Source organism: Ammodytes marinus (genome assembly GCF_949987685.1).
Source record: "Ammodytes marinus genome assembly, chromosome: 8".
Taxonomy (NCBI): Eukaryota; Metazoa; Chordata; class Actinopteri; order Uranoscopiformes; family Ammodytidae; genus Ammodytes; species Ammodytes marinus.
The window spans coordinates 8658787-8681360 of NC_137212.1; the positions used below are offsets into that span (position 1 = coordinate 8658787).

The window sequence follows — 22574 nt, forward strand, 5'->3', positions numbered from 1 at the left end:
AAGCTCTTTTTGTAGAACAATCTTTCAGCTAAAAAAGATAATAACATATGTTTCAGGGTGACAAAAAACTAAACGTTTAGAAACATTGCAAACCGTTCCAAAGTAAGGCTATAAAGGTAGAAAGTCTTCGCAAGGAGTCAAGAACATTTCGGAGACTTGGGAAAAATGCAAACTCTGTGACAGTGAGCTCATGTCATTTTAGATCCAGGTGTATTGTAGTAGTAAGTGGCTATCAGAACTCAACCAGAGGGACATGTTGCTGGGATGGAGAGATGACCCACGGCTAATTTAAGCACCGTCAGCTGCAGTGGTTGTCCACACTATTAACCACTTCCTGTGTGGGTGTCCAATATGAAAGGACAGGATGTGATGATTCCTATTATATCTAATCAACAATCCATTGAGCTGTGTCATCGGACCACATGTGCCCACGCACACAAACACAACACAAACAGCTTATTCATCTCAGAAAAAGCCAAAGGATCCTTGATTTATCTAACCGCTGACTCAAGTGCTCTAAACAGTCAGGGTTTGGCATCAGACTCCCAGCAGTGTGTGTGTGTGTGTGTGTGTGTGTGTGTGTGTGTGTGTGTGTGTGTGTGTGTGTGTGTGTGTGTGTGTGTGTGTGTGTGTGTGTGTGTGTGTGTGTGTGTGTGTGTGTGTGTGTGTGTGCATTGCGTGCGGTGACCCTGACACCTTGGTCCTGCTGCAGGCTATGACACTCTTGGTTTGGGTGCTGACAGCTGCTACTATTTTGAGGCAATGAACACATAGGTGAATTTGTGACTATAGCACAGCAACAGTAAATGTTAAAAATTGTAAAACTTTGAATGTAAAATCAACAAATTGGTCATTCAAATATGTTAAAGTAGGTGAATGACAGAAAAATCACACCACCGCCTTGTAAAAATCTTTCTCTGCAAGACTTGTGTTTGCCACAATGTCAAATTATCTCATTAACATTATAGTTCAAAGACTCAGATACGTGGCAGTTTCAAAATGACAATATATACATGTATAGTTTTAAATCCTTGCTTTGACTAACTCTAGACTGTGTCTCTTCATCCCAAAGTGTCTCGGTTTATTTTAAAGTCAATGGAATAATCCCCACAAAGTCCCCTCATTTTCAGCAGAAGCTTTAAACAGCTTCAGCATTAACTGAAAAAGTGGCTGTGTTCAGTGGAAACATCTCCTCAGATAAGTCTTCACCACGGTATAAATAAGCATGTGGATTCAGAGAAATGCCCTTTTATTTCCAGCATGACTCTGCCCTAGTCATGTGACACACTGAATCTGTGCACAGTCCACGTGCATGTTTTCATTTTTTTTTCTGTCGTCTGCATGTCTCAGCAAACATATAGTGGGATAGCACAGTGTCCTTCTCCCTGTGAATGTGTATCCTATGGATTAACCTATAACATGCACATCATGTGTCTAATATATGACAGGAGGCTCAAATTACTACGGCTTCTTCTGCCTTCAACTCAACAGTAGTTTAGTTTACAAAGTGTTTAGAGCGGTGACAGTCCGGGACTGGGTTAAATTGGTAATTTCTTAGTCTTCTAGGCCCTAGAAGAGCAGTGGAGTGGCCCCGTAGACGATAGGGGGGGGGGGGGGGGGGTCACTGCTCAAGGTATGTGGTACAATGAACAATAATCTAAACCCATATTTAGTGCATCAAATTAATACTGAAGTTTAACTTTGACAGACTGGTTTAGTTTTTGACTACACTAAACAAATGAGAAAACATTCATTTGAAGTTATTTGGAAGAGAAATAGGACAAAACATTTTAAATATTTTTTAAGGGCTTTGATAAGGTAGATTTACCAAAGCACTATTTAATTATTATTACATAGGGTTTTGGAGAAAGCTGCTATGTAGAGTAGTTGGGGCATTTTCACACGGTACAAAACGTGTTGCTGCTCAACCCGGAATTTCCGGATATTCCAGATTACAGTGAATAAAACTATTAATGCCGTCTTCTTAAAATACAACTGAGCAGAGGGATCTAGGATTTATTATCAACTGTTAGCTGTTGGTCAGTACTTGACTGCTATCTAGGTTGTTACAATGCATTGGGGCTGGAACAGATTGCAATCATAGATTAATAGGTAACTAGCAACAGATTAATTTTTTATTTTGGCTAACAGGACTTAAAAGTCTACAGCTATGCTAGCAGCTCTGAAGCTGTTATCAGATGCAGTAGTGCATTGAGCTAGATGCTAATGTTAGCACTCTGATATTCAGCAGGTATGAAATGTTCCATTTACATTTTATATTCTACATCTACGCTTTGTCTGTCTGAATGTTTACCTTTGTAAAACGCAAAACACAAACTACAGCTGAGGCTAATGGCAGAGTAATTTGTTTTGCAAGTATTCAGTCATACATCAAAGTATTGGACACATGTACATGACCTGATGACAGACTACTATGGCTGCTGCTGGTAATAATTGATCATTTATACCAGCATTAAAATCAGCTACTGCTGCTTCAACAGATCTACAACATGTCTCCAGGTGGTACAGTGTTTCTGCTTCGTACTTGTAAAAAACTATTTGTTAAGACTAAGAGGGTCTTCATGAACAATAGCAGGTCAAGAATAGACAAACACAAAGTAGTGATTGTAGCCTACACTGTGCTGGGGAGACAATAGTCCGGTCACAAAGTGGGTGTAATGAGTTTACAAATGACTGTAGAAATCTGAATCCTGTTTGAGACTGTTGAGGTCATCTCATTGTATCAAGTCTCTGCAGTTTACACATGGCCGATTCTAGCATCGGAGTCAAAACAATTCTCAGGTTGTCAGGGGAGTAAAAACACTCTGCAAAATATGTTTCACAAAAAAAGTCCTTTACACTTTCTTTATTTAAAAAAAAGACAAATACCTTTCTGATAGAGAAGAGGTATAATAAACCAGCTCAGCGTAAGCATACTGTATTGGTTTGTTCACATCCATTATTCTACACACTGACTACCTGACATATTAAGGTCTGGGGTACCCACGGTAACCAGGGGGTAACACTCTGCACTTCATGGACAGGCTACCTAGGCAACAAGTAACCCTCCATGCGGAGCAGCTAGTGTGTGTGTGTGTGCGTGTGTGTGTGTGTGTGTGTGTGCGTGTGTGTGTGTGTGTGTGTGTGTGTTGATGGCAAAACAGAACCGTTTTATTGGGCTCAGAAACTTCATTGGCCAAATCAACAGCCTGGGAAAACTCCTCTGTTGCTGGAATTAACATTGTTTACTCTTATGCAAACAGGCCGTGTATTGGAGCGGGGGTGAGTGAGAGGAGAGGGGGTTGAGGCTGTCCTAGTTCTTTGCATCTGCATATGTTATCTGTATTTAAGGTAAAGCATTGTGGTACATTCCTGCACTAAGCTTTGTGTTTCCCATACATACACTTATCAACCAAAACTGCAGGAAAAAAGCACCATAAATACATTGTGCTGGTTGATAACAGGCAGCGTTGTAAAATTGCTTTTGTGAAGCTTGTACACAATGCTAACTGTGATGTCAGCACACAGAGGGGGGTGGGGGGACCTACAAGAACCCTAGAGACGGTTCCATGAAGTCTGCAGTCCAAAGACAGATAGGATCCTTCACGTCATAAACCAAAGTGGGGTCGGTATGCAGCTGGAGTCACAGGAGACCTCTAAGAATACTAGTTATTATGTCAAATATGAGGATTCACTCTTAGTTATACACCATTGTATATGGAATCTCTTTCAGTTTTATTGTTCGGGTCAATCAGAAATGAAAATTTTATTGATGTTCTGCTTTTTCTGTATAGATTAAACCAAAAAAATTACAATTATTTAACAAAGTATTTCCAAGGTTAACAATTATAAAATGGTCAAAGAAGCAAGAGGAACCATTGGTGTAATTTCACCATTCAGCCTCATTATTTTACAACTTACGTTCCAACTCAAGAATGGATGCCAAGAGCAAACCAATAGAGTCTTTGGTTATCCTAGCTACAAGGTTTCACCCCTTACACAATTATCAACTAATCTCAAAAAACAAACAAAGAGAATCATAGGATAAAACAGCAGCTCCACATCAGTCTATTTCAGGGTCTGTGACATTAACCGGTTTTAAAACACTGCACATTTTTATCTTGGCCTGTGGGAAACCCCTTATAGAGTGTCTCTGCTGGAGGATACGGTCGGATCCCGAGGGAAAGGAGGCAAGGTTTGAGATGAGTGTTAGAGTAAAGATGGAGAGGTGCAATCATCCACTCTACGATGGGATATGAGCCGCTAATGGTTTATGGTCCTATGGCAAACACACACACACACACACACACACACACACACACACACACACACACACGGAACAAAAAGGTGCTTGATTCATTCATGCTTGACTGATCCTCCGTGCTCTAACATTGGTTGCCAGGGGAAGTCATCATGGTACTGTAGAGACGGAGAACCAGATCACTAAACATGGAACTGAAGCAACAATCGGAGGACATTGTGCTGCACAATGAAAGAGTTTTTTTTTTTTTTTTTTAGTAAGCTTCTTTGTGTTATGTGTCTCTGGCCAGTCAGTAGGTGTTTTGTGTTTGTGCCAGTGTGTCACAAGGTAATTTAGTATGCTGTGTCCGACCACAGAGAGAGCAGATAGTATCGGTGCAGCAGCAGAGGTGAGCAGGTTTAGCAGGCAGCTGATGTGTTTAGTACACACAGCAATAACAGGACATCAGCTGGAGGAAGTTGCTGTGGGTTTACAGCAGTGCCGGCCGCCATGACACAAAAGATTAGTCTCACTGTTGTTTTAGTCAATAGGCCAACATGATTATTACAATTTCATGTTATAGGAGGGAGGTAAGGTGTTGCTATTATATTTGAAGAAGAGTTTCAACCAATTGATGTTTTCATGCCTAGTCTGCTTTGTCTATAGAATGGGAAAAATGGCCATCAAAAGACCAAGGTTGTGTCATCAAGTGTCTTGTTTTATCCTTAACAACGTGCTAATTGACAATGAGCAATATATTAAAGCGGGAGTAGTTCAGGGTACAAAGGGTATTATAGGGCAGTTATTGATACACCTTATCTAGTGCACTTCTAAATCTATCAAACTACTGGGTGTCACAGTTATTAAAGAGAGTATGCCATCCTCTTTAAGTGCATACTACTGTCTGTGACCATGTTACATAATCAGGCCTTAGAATGACAGCCATGATCCAGCAGAGGCTTAGTGTAATGACTGGGTTGGAGTTTGAGGAAAAAGAAATCCACCAGAAAAAGTCCAGAAATTTTCCAATTTTCCACTGTGTGTCTTAAAGCCTGCATCTTTGGTCCGTTGGCTAATAAAGTAACTGACTAATAAACAGTTGACAAGACGGACCGACTGACCTCCTGGAAGACAGCGAAACAGTCAACGCAGCTGCGGCTCTGACCAAAAGCCTCTAGCATCTACACAAGTCATGACTCCGACATGTCTGGATCAGTTTGTGATTCAGTTTGTACTTCCTGAAAATACATTTTAATAAGTAGTCATGTTGCGACAATAGATAAACAAAGAACAAATCATGATAATAGTTTGCCTTTTATGAATGCTGTGAGGAAACATAATGAACCAAACCTTTTAGAAAAATACATGCAACCGATATGCCTCAAGTCAAACTTGCTAAGAATAGGCCAGAGTTTGCTTGCTTCCTTTCTCTAGAATAGGATAAAAACCAGATGCCTTGTGACGTTTCATAAGACAAACTGACTTAGTAACCCTGCAGGACATACGGTAATCCAATAGTTCACCCTTTTAAAACCACAGAGAAGCACCACGCATGAGCCCTGATTGGGAGGAGGGTCCCATAGCTACTTCATACAACACATGTTGACCCAGTTAAGACTGATGGGAAAGCGGGTTTAACCAGGGTCACTGTATTGGTCTTTAAGGAGTGATGGACAGGTGTGATGGGGGTCTTGACTGCCAAACAGCTGGCGGGCTGATACAGCTGTGACCACATCCAGAGGGGAGGACGACAGAGGAGCCACGCCAATCGAGGACGAGAGGAAGCAAGAGTGGGTGGGAGAGGAGAGGAAGGAGGCTGCAGATCTGTGTTACTCTTGAGTGCTTATACCAGGGTCCCATAGTAAAATATAAGGTTCAGAAGATCATCAATTGGTCAGTTTCTAACTCATTTTTTCCTTTTGGTATTTAAATGCCTCGTATATCTCTGGCTATTTTTGTTTGTCCATATTTCCATATGTGATGTTGCCGACAAAGTTCTTCATCAGATTTTGAGAACATTCCTGAGAATTTCTTATCATTATGTACAAACATATAAAAAATAAGTGACACCCGTGCTGCAAATATCCCCAAAGTGTTGGTGTTCTGGGCGGAGCTTGTTGCAGCAGGTGTGTTACAAAAGTCCAGTTTGAGGAACAAATCCAGGAGTTTGAAGGCTGATAGATGCCAAAAACACTGAACGAACAGCAGTTTATAATACCACAGCAGCTTATGATACCGCTAGGGAGGATTTTTACTAACTATGGAAAGTTAGCATTGCAGCAATCATTTCATCTATGAAAGGTAATCAAAGTGTGGGAACAACAGTACCAAGGTCCATGTGAATCACGTGATTAGCCACAGAAGTGTTTCTTAAACGTCCCCCAAAGAGATGAAAAACTGCAGCAAGCCAAAACATCCCATCTGTGTATTTCCATCATGTTTTCTGCATGCTCCTCCAACGCTTGAAGAAGTTTGACAGGCGCTCCGTTGATTACGTCATCTTGTTTCTCTCTCAATGCTTTAACAGCAACAGGCTGGAACCAGCTGTTGGTAACGCTTATCAATTCACATTTTCTACAATCCATTTTCTGGAAGGGAAACATCCTTTATGAGAAAATCTTTATTTTATCCAGGCAGTTTGTCAGAATGAGGCTAAATCAACCAACAAGTGTTAAATGAGTGAACCAAGTGTGGAAAAGCCATCAATGTATCAATTTATATTTATTGTGTGATTTCTATTGAGGCATGCCTTATCATTATATTATCTGGCATTTCAAAACATGCTTGCTAATGCTTAACTAATCATATTTCCAGTAGGCAGAAAAAAGATGGAAAAAAACGTAGTTAGAAACATTGTTAAAGTTTGGATCTGTTTAAATACTATTTTTCGCCTTGACTGACAGCCCATGTTATCTAGATGTATCCTCCTATTACAATGTATTAAAGCTTGATCCCGTCTGTAAACGTGTTTCTCAGTCCATCAGCCTTCATCACTTCACCTCCTTCCACCAAATGAAAATATCTCTCCCTTGTCTCCCATCATTAAAACTCCTCCTGTCCTTTCCTATTGATGGTCTTTTTTCTCCTCCATTCTTCTCTCACACCTCCTTCATCCCTCGTCTCCTGAAGATAAGTGTTTGCACTATTTTGTTAATTAGGAATGACATCCACCCTCACACACACACAGAAGGACATACACACACGTACTGTGGGTCTCAGCTATACTTGTAACACATCCAGCGCTGAAAACAACATGTTCTCTCACTCACACCTACAAAAACACCCCCTACACGCACGCACACACACGCGCTGAAAAGCTTGGCTTGACCGGGTATAACAGCTTGTCGTGTCCAGGCCACTGCCCTCGGCTTCAACATGACTTCATTGGTACCCGCTGTGACCTGCTGGAGCCAGACTATTGCCCTACTAAACAACAGTAACCCTCTCATCAGAGCCTCCACTGTCACAGCTCCACAAGCCAATGTTTACCATTGACATGCTACCTCTACTAAGCCTCTCATTCTCTTGTCAAGGATTATACAGGATGCATGATTTAATGGTAAGGACACGAGGGCAAAGACTAAATGAAAACTTGAAGCAGAGCGATACCGAAAAGGGACCTGTTTAGTGTTTCAAAAAGTTCAATTTCAGAGCATCAGGTGACGTTGTTAAATTGCTTGTCTTGTCTGACCACATGTCCAAAACCATTGCTAGTACTGGAGAGTGTTCTTGGTCTTGAGACTGCCACGTCTCAGTCTCACCCTGCCGGCTTGATCTCAACTCAACTCAAAGTCTTGGTCCTGAAACACTCAGGTCTCCATCGTGATGTGACTGTGACATGTTCTCGGTTTGGATCGTCTTAACTACAACACTATCCATTCCAAAAATAGAGCAGTAATTTACAGTTATATAAAACTGAGAAACTCTGCCAAATCTCACATTGGAGATTCTGAGACCATTGAATGTTTGACATGTTTGTTTGATAAATCACCTGAACTATAAATTGATTTCCAAAATGAATGATAGATCTACTCATCAACCAATCAGATAATCAAGTGGTCTAAGAAGCACTACAAGGGACAAGCCATCATACACATCAAGACAACTTTGATATTTAAGGTGTTGTCACCAACATAATATTGAGCATATTTCCCAATCCTCATCCAATTTGGAGATGATTGAGTCCCATAAAGCATAACAAAACAACCTGAAAGGAGCAGAGAAGATCAGTAAACTGGAATCAATCCAGAATTGATATACTGCAGGCTAGGATCTATAAATATAAAAGCAGGATGAGGGATATGGAGCATCCTTGTCTGGCCAACTGATGCCAAGACAACAAAAACTATCCTCTTGCTCCAAGTATTGATCTGATGCACAGTACACACATAACCCTGGTGCCCCCTTACTCCGATCACCTCCCATAGGACACCTGAGGGAACACAAGAAGCCCGTTCCAAATCCTCACAACACATAAGGGAAAGAAAAGCAAACAAGAGGGCAAAGACCTGCTCACTCACTGCACTAAATCTGAGGTTCCACAATCGGTCTTTCTATCTGTTTATCAGCTGACACACTACAAAGTCAAATCCAGTCTAGCCAGGCGTTTAAAGCCTGTCCTCTTCCCTTCACCTTTCCATCCTTTCATCCCCTTATCCTTTTCTTTCAGTTTGGCCGCCCAATGAGACAAGCAGCCTGTCAGCCTCTTGTCCTTCAGTCAGACATGGCTGCTCCACTCCGCTGGCCTCCGGCTCACCTCAACCAGACCGAGCCCAGCACAGCATGGCAGCATCCTGGCAGCACACACAACGCACACAGAGCTTTAATTCAGACCAACACTTCCTACTGTATGCTTCTGTGTGTGTGTCCGGTAGGGCAGGAAGCCAGTGTGGTAATGGGACGTTCCTCACTTGCTTTGTAAATGTCTCAAAGACTTGGACCAGAACCAAATTCCAGGGCGAAAGCAAAGGTGCCAAGTAACAGGGAAGATGCTGCCTTGTATGCTAGATGCTTTTTTATCTTTATATGATGAAGTTTGTAATATGGCATTTAGAGATAAAAAACAAACATTGGTCAATTGAGTGGATATATAATGCCGATATCACGTTGTTGTTGTTGTTGTTTACATTTAATAGAATACAACAATTTAATAATAACAACAAACTAAATTGAACTTGAAATGAACATTTATTAAATGAATGTCGACAAAGAAAAATATTTAAAAAATAAAAGATCTGCCTTAGCGCCTTGTCTATTCCACTTGGCCTCGACTGGTGTCGGCTCTGTAAATAATTGCCTCTAAGGATTGCAGTCCAGCCATCTGTAATTATTAAAATCGAAAAAAATACAAGGTAAATATTAAGTTTGGAAATTAAAGTGCACTAGCATTGCTCCACAGCAGCAACACTGATGAGCGTTTCTGCAGACATTATTATTTGTTTGTTTTTTTCAATTGGCCTTGTGTGAGCACAGATATCGGCCGATGCCAAAAAATAGTCCCGGTCAAATGGAACAAGCAATTTAGAAAACATTTTATAAACCCGACAAATAGTATATGAATACACTGGTAGATACATGAAACAATCATCAGTGGCAGCTCTAAGGGAATAGGAGTAGATACACAAGAATGTCATCTGACTCATTGCTCATACATGAGACAATAACTCACCTACGTAGTCTTGCTAATGGTGTTGGCCAACAAGTGTAACCTCTGCTATTGGACAGTTTGAAATGTTTAATTTAGGCTAAGCACCTACACTGACTCATTCATAGTCATGGTGTTATGACATTAGTAGTTTGCTCTTAGATGAGTCACTCATCTGTAAATACCAGCCAATCAACAGCTTTACATGTATCTTTCAGATGATAATCCATAATCTGACATCAGATGGCCAACAGATTAATCTCATCAGTGGCCTCGGGGGGATTATGACGGTCTGTCAGACACACAGCGGATCATAGCTTTGCTTCAGCGCTAACAACAAGACAATGCATAGATAAATGGTTAGATGTGCGGACGAATATCCCACCACTTTTAGATTTTTAGTTGATAATTTTTCCATTACGTCTTTCGTTTGACTATAATTTGTTTTGGAGTACATTTGTTTTGGGCATTTTAAAATATTTCGGTTGACTTTTAAACAAACTGTAGTATTTCTACAATTTGCCTTTTCTTATCTCTTAAAGCTTTTAAAAAAATAATAGATGATAAATAGAGAACTGCTCACACTGTGATAAAAACGAAATACTTCCCCAGCATCTTGCTTTCAAAATGTTTCTATAAAAGATGTTTGGCAGATATTTCTGCACACACGCAACAATACAGAGCACTGGATCAACAAAAAATGACTCGCTTATGACAGGCAGTTATACCGTTTTGTTTTAGATGTAGACACATCAACTGATGATGATAATATTCCTAAATTGTAGCCCTACTGAGGAATAGTTTGAATATTTCCTAGATCAATATTCAGTAAAAGCTTTATTTCCCTTCCCGTCTTAAAGCCATGTCACCAGTCTGTCTCTCCATCTGTCTAACTGGAAACACACATCCACACAGCTGATTATATCCTGTGAGTGTCCATGGAGGAAGAAAAACTGAATGGGAAATCACACCTTTGTCCATATAATGTATGTATGTGCACTATTTCCCAATCATTTAAATCTCAGACTGGCAAACTTCTTTATCTCTCTAACCATAGCAACATTAGAGAGGCTGAGCAAGCAAAAAATGTGCTTATATTAAACTGCAGATAATAATCACTGAGGTCAGCTGGAGGAGTATCGGCCCACACGCACCCCCAACACACACACACACACACACACACACACACACACACACACACACACACACACACACACACACACACACACACACACACACACACACACACACACACACACACACACACACACACACACACACACACACACACACACACACACACACACACACACACACACACACACACACACACACACACACACACACACACACACACACGCACACACGCACACACACACGCACACACACACGCACACACGCACACACGCCTGCCTGGTCGTCTCTCTGGTTACAACAGCTTGCAATGGCCAACACCCCAAAAATATAGTGGGTTGATGCCCACCACCACACAATCACAACATTATTAAATGAATTAACCCCATGCTGCAACCAAAAATGATATTACAAAAATAATGTATGCAACTTGAGATGGGGGGGGGGGGCTGTTGTAATAGGAGATATTCCCTCACTCTGATATCTAGCCTACTGTAGCCTACTTTACAGAGAGCAGCAGGAGCATGTTTTTGAGTGACTTAACCCCTTCATGCATGAATTACAACAAACTCATTGAGGATATTTTCCCTTTCATGCACATGTCAAGGAGTTTTTCAAATGATTGTATGTTTACCAACAAACATAGGCTATAGCATATGCACATATTAATAATAACACAATTCAATGTGGTGGGTGATGTGCAAGAAAATAATCGAAACCTCATGCATATAAAACAGATTTTAAACAGCTGAAAACCATGCATGGAAGGGTTAAGTAAAATAAATCCAAAACTATTTGGTTGCATTTAGAATTGCTGAGCTGTTAGAAAAGCAGGACAATGGATGTTGAAAACTCAATAAAAATATAAATCATAAAAAAATAAAAGCAGGACAAACATCGTGAGGTGTAGCCTATTAAGTCGTTGATAGCGCGTGTCTCTTTCTAAATCACATGGAAGTTAAAACAAAAGGTTGGATAAATGGCAACAAAGAGACTACGCTATGCCAATTAGACAGTGGGACAAACGGCTGGGAAGTTGCGGTTAATTTAGTAGACAGAGGAGGACTGGTGCTCTCGTCTTCACCCGGGTCACAACGTCTCTCTCTCTCCGCCCTGCCTGAAACCGGGAGTCCCTGCCAGCTTTTCTGTATAACAGGGTGTGACACACACACACAACAAACATAAAAACATCGCCGGGATGTAACTTCATAACTTGCCAGTCAAACCCAAAACGTAAATTCAGCAGCACCAATGTGATTGATGTTGATGTGTTGTGAGGCGGAGAAGGGAGCGTGGCCCCCCGCCCCGGCTTTCCTCAAACCTCGCCTATTGTTCCGCCGCTGTCACAGCCGTTAAGGTGTAACTGCAGATTAGCCTTAGCTCGTAGCTTCACCGGCTAACAGCAACAGACGGGCAGCTAGCGTTAACGTTAGCCGCTAAAAAGGTAACACGGCACCTTTCTTTCTTCGGTGTCCCATTTCAGCGTGTTATCCATGCCAGAAAGAAAAACACAACCAAAGCCATAAGAACACAGTTCAAATTAGTTTAAAACATACCCATAGCTCCGTTCCCCAACTCATTGCTGCACCCCCTTGTGACTTCTCCCCGTACAGGATGCAGTTTTCCCGGTTCAGAATCTCCCAAACTGCCGCTGAGACTCCGGTGCTCCTGACTGACTGTCTGCCGACAAACACACTCCTCCTCCCCCGCCTCCTGAGTCCGCAGGGCCGCCCACACCAGGGGCCCTGGACAACAGTGGCCCTCAAAATACATTATGGGAAGGGGTCATCCAAGTGGTGGTTTTAGACCCTTAAGTTATAACAATATAATATTGTTAATTTTTTTTTAAACTGTAGGCATTCAAATGAGCCTATATCACTCTATCTATCTATCTATCTATCTATCTATCTATCTATCTATCTATCTATCTATCTATCTATCTATCTATCTATCTATCTATCTATCTATCTATCTATCTATCTATCTATCTATCTATCTATCTATCTATCTATCTATCTATCTATCATAATTTCAAAAAAATTAATAATATTGTTATTGAATGTATAATAATTTAAGAATTAGCCTATCATCCAGTATCCAGTACGATAAAACACCTGACTGCCACAGAACAACATTAGTGGTAGGCCTATTCAAACCTGCAGTGTGTAGAATTTTGGGAATTTTTTCATAGCAGACTTGGTAGACAATAATTATAATATCCATAAGTACGTTTAATTTTGTGTATAATAGCTGGATTTTCTTTTTAGATTTTAATTGTTTTCCCTTAGAAAGGGTCTCATACATCTCCGTATTTCTCCATACCATGGACCAAGGCATAAGCGCCGCCATGTTGGAAGTGTCATGGTTGGAATGTCATCAGGTGCATTGTTTAGAATTTAGAATTGTTCTTGTCCTTGAAGGCCACTGTAGCTTCTGTTATTATTCGATAGGGGTGGGGTTACCCAGGGAGCGTTGCATTATAGAACTTTGTAGAATTTTCTAGAACTTTCTAGAAAGTTCTAGAATGCAACGCTCCCTGGGTAACCCCAACCCTTCTGAATAATAACAGAAGCTACAGTGGCGTTCAAGGACAAGAACCATTCTAAATTCTAAACAATGCACCTGATGACATTCCAACCATGACGCTTCCAACATGGCGGCGCTTATGCCTTGGTCCAAGGTATGGAGAAATATGTATATGAGACCCCTTCTAAGGAAAAATATCATTATTATTAAAAAAAAAATGCAGCTATTATGCACTAAATTAAACGTACTTATGGATATTATAATTATTTTCTACAAAGTCTGCTAGGAAATAAAACCCAAAATTCTACACACTGCATGTTTAAAGGGGCACTGTGTAATATGACATCATCAAGAAAGTTCTAGAAAGTTCTAGAATGCAACGCTCCCTGGGTAACCCACCCCTTTTGAATAATAACAGAAGCTACAGTGGCCTTCAAGGACACAAACAATTCTAAATTCTAAACAATGTACCTGATGACATTTCAAAAACATGGATGACTCCATAAGACTTACCTGCTCAATGTACAAAATGTATTACAGTTTTTCTCAGTCGCTTTGGTGCTTTTCTCACATCACTATTAACATGTGCACAGCAGTTAGTGCATTTCTCAAAACAATTAGTGAAAACTGCAAAACCTAGTGGATAACCTGCAAAAGTACGTAATTTGCTCAAAATGGATAGTCTAATTCTCAAAAGCAAGTATTAATGTCAATGAAACTACCAGTGTCATCAAAATGAGAAGTCTTGACACCATCGTTTATGAACAAGATAGTCAAATGGCTTTCTCATGTTTTCATTATGACAGTTTATTCTCTCAGTGTTTTCCAATGCAAAAAAAAAGGTCAGAACTCGGTGACACTTCCTGAAAATGCTCAAGACAGCACTATACACTACTTGTACAGCCATTTGAAAACTACAGTAAAGTTACAGTATGTTTCACATTTTTACTGTATATGCTCTTTGCAATTCTACAGCATTGTGCAAAAGAAAAATACACTTCAGTCACTTATTTAGAACAAACATAAAAAAACACCCTTTTGGTAGAGCTGTGCACAAATGTGAACAATATAACAGGACATATTGTAACTGAACATATATAGGTAAATCATTCTGGCACATCCAGACGTTCTTGTCTGTCTGGCCACATTTTCATCTACATCACAATGGATATTATCCCTTGCAATGCAGCAAGGAAAGTATCTATGATAAAGAAAAGGTATAACATTTGCTTGACAGAATTTGATATACTAGTTCAACAATTTTGTATGTAATGAAATCAAGCAATGAAATGAAGACTATTAGTTTTATTGGGAACGACTATTCAGCATCCATAAGTATAGTTCATTTTGACTGACATGACATAAGCAAATGACAATGTTATAAAACAGCAGAGAATTGTATGAAAGCAACTGATACATGTCCAAAAGCATTTGCAATTTGTTCAGAGGAAGGAGAAATTGCTACTATGATGTGCTCAAATGACTAAATGTTGCGGAGGTTGAACTAATAGTTATGAGAATTTTCATTCTGATCTGAGAAAAGCACCAAAGCAACTGAGAAAAACTGTAATATTTGTAATTCTCCGCTCAGGAGGATAATTCAGATTATTGGCAGAGGTGATTTTACACCAATGAGGACATATTTATGAATGACGATATTGATTTTAGCTAATATATTACTTAAAATGTTACACAGTGCCCCCTTAATGGTGACTGATTGTCTCAGTTTTTATCAAGCTCATTTAAATTTTCTTACTTTGTCTTTCATATTGTAAAACCACAAGGACCAAAGTACTGGAGACAGCAACCAGGGAAAACACAAGCCTGTGCACTGACTGATTAAGACTTTATTCAGACACTAATAATTTAGGTCTCATTACTTTTCATCTTTGTAATAGTTTCGAAGTTAGTTTGTCCCTCAATTTAGATGTTGTAGAAAGTCTCTAAATCTCTTGCAGTAGGCTATATTGTTCAAACTGACATTGATAAGGTTATTTTGGTTTATTTCAGGTAGTGATCTTTAGTTTCTTGTCTTTTGGGGGTTAAAAGTTGCCTCCATGTAGGCTATAATTATTACAACAAAACATAACTTAAAAAAATACAAAACCCAATTCATTCATTTATGAACGAGCTGTTCCCTCTAGTGGCCAACATGTTGTATTACACCTGTAGTCGCGCTAGATAGATAGATATATAGATAGATAGATAGATAGATAGATAGATAGATAGATAGATAGATAGATAGATAGATAGATAGATAGATAGATAGATAGATAGATAGATAGATAGATAGATAGATAGATAGATAGATGGATGGATGGATGGATGGATGGATGGATGGATGGATGGATGGATGGATGGATGGATGGATGGATGGATGGATGGATGGATGGATAGATAGATAGATAGATAGATAGATAGATAGATAGATAGATAGATAGATAGATAGATAGATAGATAGATAGATAGATAGATAGATAGATAGATAGATAGATAGATAGATAGATAGATAGATAGATAGATAGATAGATAGATGGATTGATATTGGCATTTCCTATTTAAATCACACTGTGCATGTCATGTATATATTGTAAAGCACTTTGAGCTGCATTTTTGTATGGAATGTGCATTACAAATAATGTGTAATATCATTATGATGTAGTTTTCCTTTGCCATTTATTCATGCCATTCTGCAGTGTACTTCCAGTCCTCTAGGTGGCGGTAATGTGTATTACAGCTTCAGAACTGTCAACAAACACAGTGAAGAGGAACAGGGTTTTCCTTCCAGACAACCCAGTCTGTCGATAGAAGTTGTGTTGCATTTTTGGTTTAATTTTAGCGTATAAGTTGTGTAATTACTTGTAGCAACGTCCTGCGGACTCAGACAGAGACATGTACCGCCACATGGCAAGGTAGGACATGTAACACGAGCCTTTTTCTGCCATGTATCCTCAGTGCACTCTGTTGTCTGCACGACCTTTGGCACACATACATTTTTTGCAAGTAAACTCATGATTTATCCAGCGTCCATAAGTGCTGAAACCTTCACTATACACTTATTATACATGTGTTTGAAAAGGTCAAATATGAATAAAATGTGTCTGTGCGTGCGTAGTGTTAGTTGAGAGCCTTTATAGCTAACGTAGACTATGTGTTTATTAGAATGTACAATGTAGCAGGTGCTATAGCGTTTTACAAAGCTGCAGATTAGACGAAAGTGACGTCAAATACACAAATATGTACTAAAAGATTCAAGTTGAATTGATGTCTTCCAGCTCCAAGCGACTAACAGCAGCAATGTGAAGAAAATGTAGTTCAATTGTGCACTTATTTCCCTTTCTTGAAGTGCCAAGATTTTGGATTAATTCAGATCCCTACTGATGTTAGGGAAATAACACACTGTAACAGCAGCACTGACTGCACATAGGGCCAATGCAGTTAAACCATGTGTAATATCTTAGCTGTGGAGGTTATTGTATTTTTTATTAGCCCATTATTATTAACGTAATGTTTATTGGCTACAGCAAAATACACATTTTATACTTGATTGATTGAACTCTTTTCTATGTATAGTTTTAGTTACAGTTAAGTGTGAATACACCAGCAGGATTGCTTCTTGATGTTGTTGCACTCTAATTTTATTGTAATATTGAAAATCTATCTATCTATCTATCTATCTATCTATCTATCTATCTATCTATCTATCTATCTATCTATCTATCTATCTATCTATCTATCCTGCATTTTAAATGTTACTTCAGTCAAAGTATGCAATTATTAGCGAAATGTACTCTCAGATGTACCCTGGTTTTAGAGCAGTAGACAGTTGTTCAATCCTGCACCAAGTTTTGAAATTCATCTAAACATCTTCATAGTGATCTGTCTATATGGCTGTGTGAAAAAGTTTATCGTCCACAGTGACAGCACTGAATCTACTGATTAACGATTGAATACCCACCACCTGTCTGTTTGTGTCTGTTGCTTCTCTGTGTCTGTGAAAGGAGTGTGTGTAGCGGTGGAAGAGTGTGCTCTGCCTATGTGCCTCCTTATACCCAGTCATCATCATGGGCGTTGAGAAACACAACAGAGGAGAGACCACACAGGTGACTACATCACTAATACAAAATAATAACAGAAACTTTTTTACCGGCATTGGGGAAATAGACAAACAAAAAATAAATTAAAGATATGATGCACAATAAATAACATAGTTTTGAAAGATTTGAAGAAAAAAATTCAAATTGTGATTTTTCTGTCCAGTTTAAGGGTTTTATTCCAGATTTTTTTTAATATAAATGTACCAGGCATAAACACAAATTAATATTTTTGTAAATGAATAGTATTATTAATATGTACTTAACATGAATGTTGTGTTGCAGCCTGGTCGAGCAGCAGTGTTCAATCCGCTGTATGAGCTCTGCAGCCAGAAAGAGGCGGGCTGTGCGCAGTGCCTTCCCCGTGCTGGAGAAGCCCCTCTGGCCCGCCCTACAACACGTGTATGAAGCTAACCTCCAGAACAGCAACGCCTGCCATAAGAAGTAGGTGCAGTTTGTCGGTCACATATCTATATATCATAGCCCTAGTTGGTTTCCAAAACTGTATTATTCATTCTCTCTCTCTCTCGCTCTCTCTCTGTTGCTCTCTCTTTCTCTCTCTCTCTCATCTCTTCTCTCTCTCCTTCTCCCTCTCCCTCTCCCTCTCCCTCTCCCTCCCTGTAAGGTATATGGAGTACAGAGAACAAATAAGTAAAGGTGGAGGAGACCACGCCATAGTCCGACACACGCAGAGAAACAAGAAGCTGCTGGTGAGAGATCGCCTGCGCCTCCTGCTGGATGACGAGGACTTCCTGGAGCTGTCGCCGTTCGCTGGTCTGGGTCTACCGTACGGGGACATCCCTTCTGCCGGCTGCCTCACTGGTCAGACAGAGAGAATAGATAGATGATAGATAGATGAAACCTTGTATATTTATTACCAAATTACAGGCTGTCTAATCTGTCTAGCTTGACAACAGCTAAATGCCTCAGCTTTTATTCATGTTATTTTTTTCCCTTATTACTTCAGACAATTGGCAACTAATATCCTACCTTATGGTGATGCTAATGTGACACACATGCATGCCACTGACCTATGTCCCTGTTTGCTGTATTTGTATGTATTTTTTTCCCCCATTCAGGTATTGGCAGGATCAACGGGCTGTGGTGTGTGTTTATTGCCAACGACGCCACAGTGAAAGGCGGCACAGCGTATCCAATCACAGTGAAGAAGCAGCTACGGGCACAGGAAGTAGCCATTCAGAATCGACTGCCGTGTGTTTACCTGGTCGATTCTGGAGGAGCTTTTCTACCGCTGCAGGTAAGCAGGCACGCACACACACGCGCACACTGAATTGCCCTACTGTGATTTATAAAGTTGTTTGAATACACACACACCTCACACACAGACACGCACAAGCACGCATGCACGCACAACCTTTTAACCTCTATTTGTGTGTGTGTGTATAAATATCCAGTCGGAGATCTTTCCTGATAAGAACCAGGGAGGGAGGACATTCTATAACGAAGCCATCATGTCTGCCATGAAGATCCCACAGGTAAAATACCTATAGATAGAATGTAAAGATTAAACATGTTGATATAAAAAGCTGATATCCAGACCGAAAAGACACGAAACTGCATTTGAATATGCCATTTTAAAACACTTTTTTGTTTTAAATTGCTATTCTGAGATCAAAACAATGATTAATCCTACAGGTGTCGGTGGTGTGCGGCTCGTGCACGGCGGGTGGAGCTTACATCCCCACTATGGCAGAAGAAACGGTGATGGTGCACAAGATAGGGACCATATTCCTGGGAGGACCGCCACTCGTCAAGGCCGCCACTGGAGAGGAAGTGTCACCAGAAGACCTGGGAGGAGCCCGGCTTCACGCTGAGTAGGACCATAAATCAAAATCAGACCCCAATATAAACCTGTTAGTGGAATAACTAAATGAATACATAACAATCATTTCATGCAGTCGCTAAATGTATCTTCTGCTTCCAGAGTGAGCGGCTGTGTGGACCATTTTGCCTTGGACGAGAAGGAGGCGTACGAATGCACGAGAAACATCATCTCGACCCTCAACTTCGAACTGCCCGAGGAAGAGGAGGAGGAGGAGACGAAGAAGAGGAGAATAGAGGAGGAGCCACTGTATAGTTCAGAGGAGCTGATGATGCTCGCTCCCAAATGTTACAACCACAGCCCGGATGTTAAAACGGTACAGTGTGCAAAAAATACAAACACAAAGCCATTTCTGCTGTGGTTAACCTAAAAAAGGAACAGTGTAGGGGGAAAAAGTGCCATGATATACGGACGGACTAATGTTATTATTACGACCTGGTTTGACACAGTGATTTAAAGGCACGTGTGGAGAAAACGCCATGATAATTATGAGCGATGGTTGCTGCTGGTTTGTGGAAACTGTCCCATTGAAATGAATAGAATGAATCATCTAATGTGTTTTTCTATCCGTCGCTCCAGCTCATCAGTCGGCTGACGGACGGGAGCCGCTTCCAGGAGTTCAAAGCTCTCTTTGGAACCACACTCATCACTGGCTTTGCAAAGATACATGGGTAAACAAAAGTCCAAATACACATATTTAGATATAGACAATAAGAGCGGCAACAACATATTATTTTTCTTTTCAGCCAAAAAAACGGACACAAGTATGTTACGCTTATGATATTATAGTTAATAATATGTGTTATTAAGTATTTCTGTTTCATCATCTCTGTATGTATGTAACACATTAGCCATCTGGTGGGAATAGTAGTCAACAACGGAGAGCTGTCGTACAAGGCCGCGCTGAAAGGCAGCCATTTTGTCCAGCTGTGTGACCACAGAGACGTCCCCCTCATCTTCCTGCAGAACACAGCACCCGAGCCAGCTCAGACACTCTCAACAACACAGGTATGCACTAAATAAATAAAACATAAATAATAATTTTGTCTTTTCTTGGAAATATACAGTAGTTTAAGTGTGTTTATGTTGTGTGTGTCTCTCTGTCTTCCAGGCGGATATGAACAGTAACCGTCTGAAGGCTCAGGGGTCCATGATGTCAGCAGTAGCGTGTGCGTCCGTCCCAAAAGTCACAGTGGTGATTGGTGGTTGCCATGGCGCCGACAGCTACGCCATGGTGAGGGACAAAGAAATGTGTCATAGTCTTGAGATGTGGTCCTGTGGTGTTATCACACATTATGCTCCTGGAGGATTTAGAATAACGGGTCAATCCGTCAATCCCACGATATTTACAAATCCGGTTTCCTGTTTGTCTCTAGTGTGGGCGGGCCTTCAGCCCCAACTTCCTGTTCCTGTGGCCCAACGCTAGAGTGTCTGTGACGGCTCCGGGCCACGCTGCCTCTCTGCTTCCCCCCGACAGTCAACTGGAGGAGAACAAGTTAAATAAGAGGCTGAAGGAGGAGAGCTCTGCTTTCTTCTCCTCCGGCCGGCTGTGGGACGATGGTGTCATTCTGCCTCAAGACACCAGGAAGGTAATAAGAAAAGCTCCTTAAATGACTTCATAAACTGTCACCAGTCTGGAACAACCTCAGCATTTCTCACCCGCTGTGTTTGTGTGTGCAGGTTCTCAGTGACTGCCTGGACATCATCAAACAGCAGCGGTATCAGCTGTCCACAGAGAAAGTTCACTCGACACTCCTGCGCATGTAGAGAGAGGCTGCAGTCTTTCTTCTCCCTCGCTTCCTATGGACACTACAAACATCCGTCCATCCGAGCAATGACTCTGCTGCCGTTAGTTCAGTCTGACCAGAGGCCTCACACAGAGGCTCTGACACGGATTGATTGGTAATGGTCGCAGATGACGGGACTCTTCAGACCTGCACAACAAACATTGTAGTACAGCTGTTGAACGCACTGAAGAATATTGTGTTGGTTTTCACACTAGACAGAAATATATGAAGGTGATGCAGAGGTGAATTCACTGCCAATCATCTATTCTCATATTTGGGCAAAGTGACTGAGGGATAAAACCTACTTAGGGCTTTTGGAGTTCTTAAACATTGAAATTGTCTTCTCTAAATCTGGACCCTCAATGATGCGTATATTCTCTTGGATTGGGAGCAGTTCACAGGGAATGATGAAGGTAAAATAGTGGCTAATCTGACAAATGAATGAATCATTTATAAACACCTAGGGTACTGTGAGCATGTTTAGGCCACACTGACCACCTTCTGATTATAAGGATGCCTCTGTAATGCCAAGTAATGCTGTGTGCCTCTGCGAATAAAGTATGGGAGTGTTTTTCCACATAAGCAACCACTACACTAGTTCTGAGGGACTTCAGGGAAAGTGGTAACTTCTTGAATATGAATGAAAGTGTATTGACTGGCTTTTTATTGATGCATTGTCAAGAAGTATTACTCCCAAAATCGGCCAGTGTAGGTACAGTAATTCATTCTCACAGTTTAGGAATTGAATGTTCTAGATTCCTGCAAAAGTGCCTCATCAGGTTTTAGTTCTACAGTCTTTCCTGTGGTGCATAAATATACCTGCAGAAAGGCCCCCTAATGCTTTAACACATGTGCCAGTTTCTCATTGATGTGTTGCTGTTGGAATTTCTTTTGATTGCATCTTAAAGTACTGTAGAGAAGTAGAACAAGCAGATTTCTTTTTACATATTTTCACGTGACAAAAAAAACCTCATAGCGGCTTTAACATGTAGTACTGGTTTTCCCCATTCAAAATGTATTTATTTTGCTGTCATTTGTGTCAAAAATACTGGCGTGTAAAAAATCCTGTTCTGTAATTACGAGTGTAAATTAATCATTGTAATGAATTTTTTTAATTGTATGATAGAATGATTACATAAAGAATTGTGAATACATTTTTAAAATCGCAAAGATAGTTTGTTGTTTTTATTTACTTTTACAAGGTTGAATTCACTAATATGTAGGTGCTATTTTAATTATGGATAGCATATGGTAGCAGATTTCGATTCTTTTAAACAAATGAAGATTAGATGACATCCCTTTAAAA

At 40.4% G+C, this 22574-nt stretch overlaps 2 protein-coding genes across 3 annotated transcripts in view; one reads left to right on the forward strand and one right to left on the reverse strand.

The window, feature by feature from the left end:
- Nucleotides 1–12693, reverse strand: part of fnbp1l (formin binding protein 1-like) — a 74165-nt gene extending 61472 nt beyond the window's left edge. The window contains exon 1 of one of the 2 annotated variants that reach the window (XM_080032586.1): nt 12575–12693. In XM_080032586.1, coding sequence (XP_079888712.1) covers nt 12575–12598 — 24 coding nt within the window. In that variant the 5' untranslated portion in view covers nt 12599–12693. The remainder of the gene's footprint in view (nt 1–12574) is intronic. The other variant, XM_080032587.1, reaches the window with a different exon arrangement.
- A 3632-nt stretch (nt 12694–16325) lies between these two features.
- LOC307254280 (methylcrotonoyl-CoA carboxylase beta chain, mitochondrial) lies at nt 16326–22330 on the forward strand. Its single transcript, XM_080032585.1, has 13 exons — nt 16326–16456; nt 17546–17647; nt 17924–18082; nt 18264–18460; nt 18718–18896; nt 19054–19134; nt 19295–19473; nt 19584–19797; nt 20061–20152; nt 20333–20489; nt 20593–20715; nt 20858–21070; nt 21162–22330. The coding sequence occupies exons 1-13, from the start codon at nt 16437–16439 to the stop codon at nt 21246–21248; spliced, it is 1803 nt and encodes a 600-aa protein (XP_079888711.1). The 5' UTR covers nt 16326–16436; the 3' UTR covers nt 21249–22330.
- Nucleotides 22331–22574: the final 244 nt, after the last annotated feature.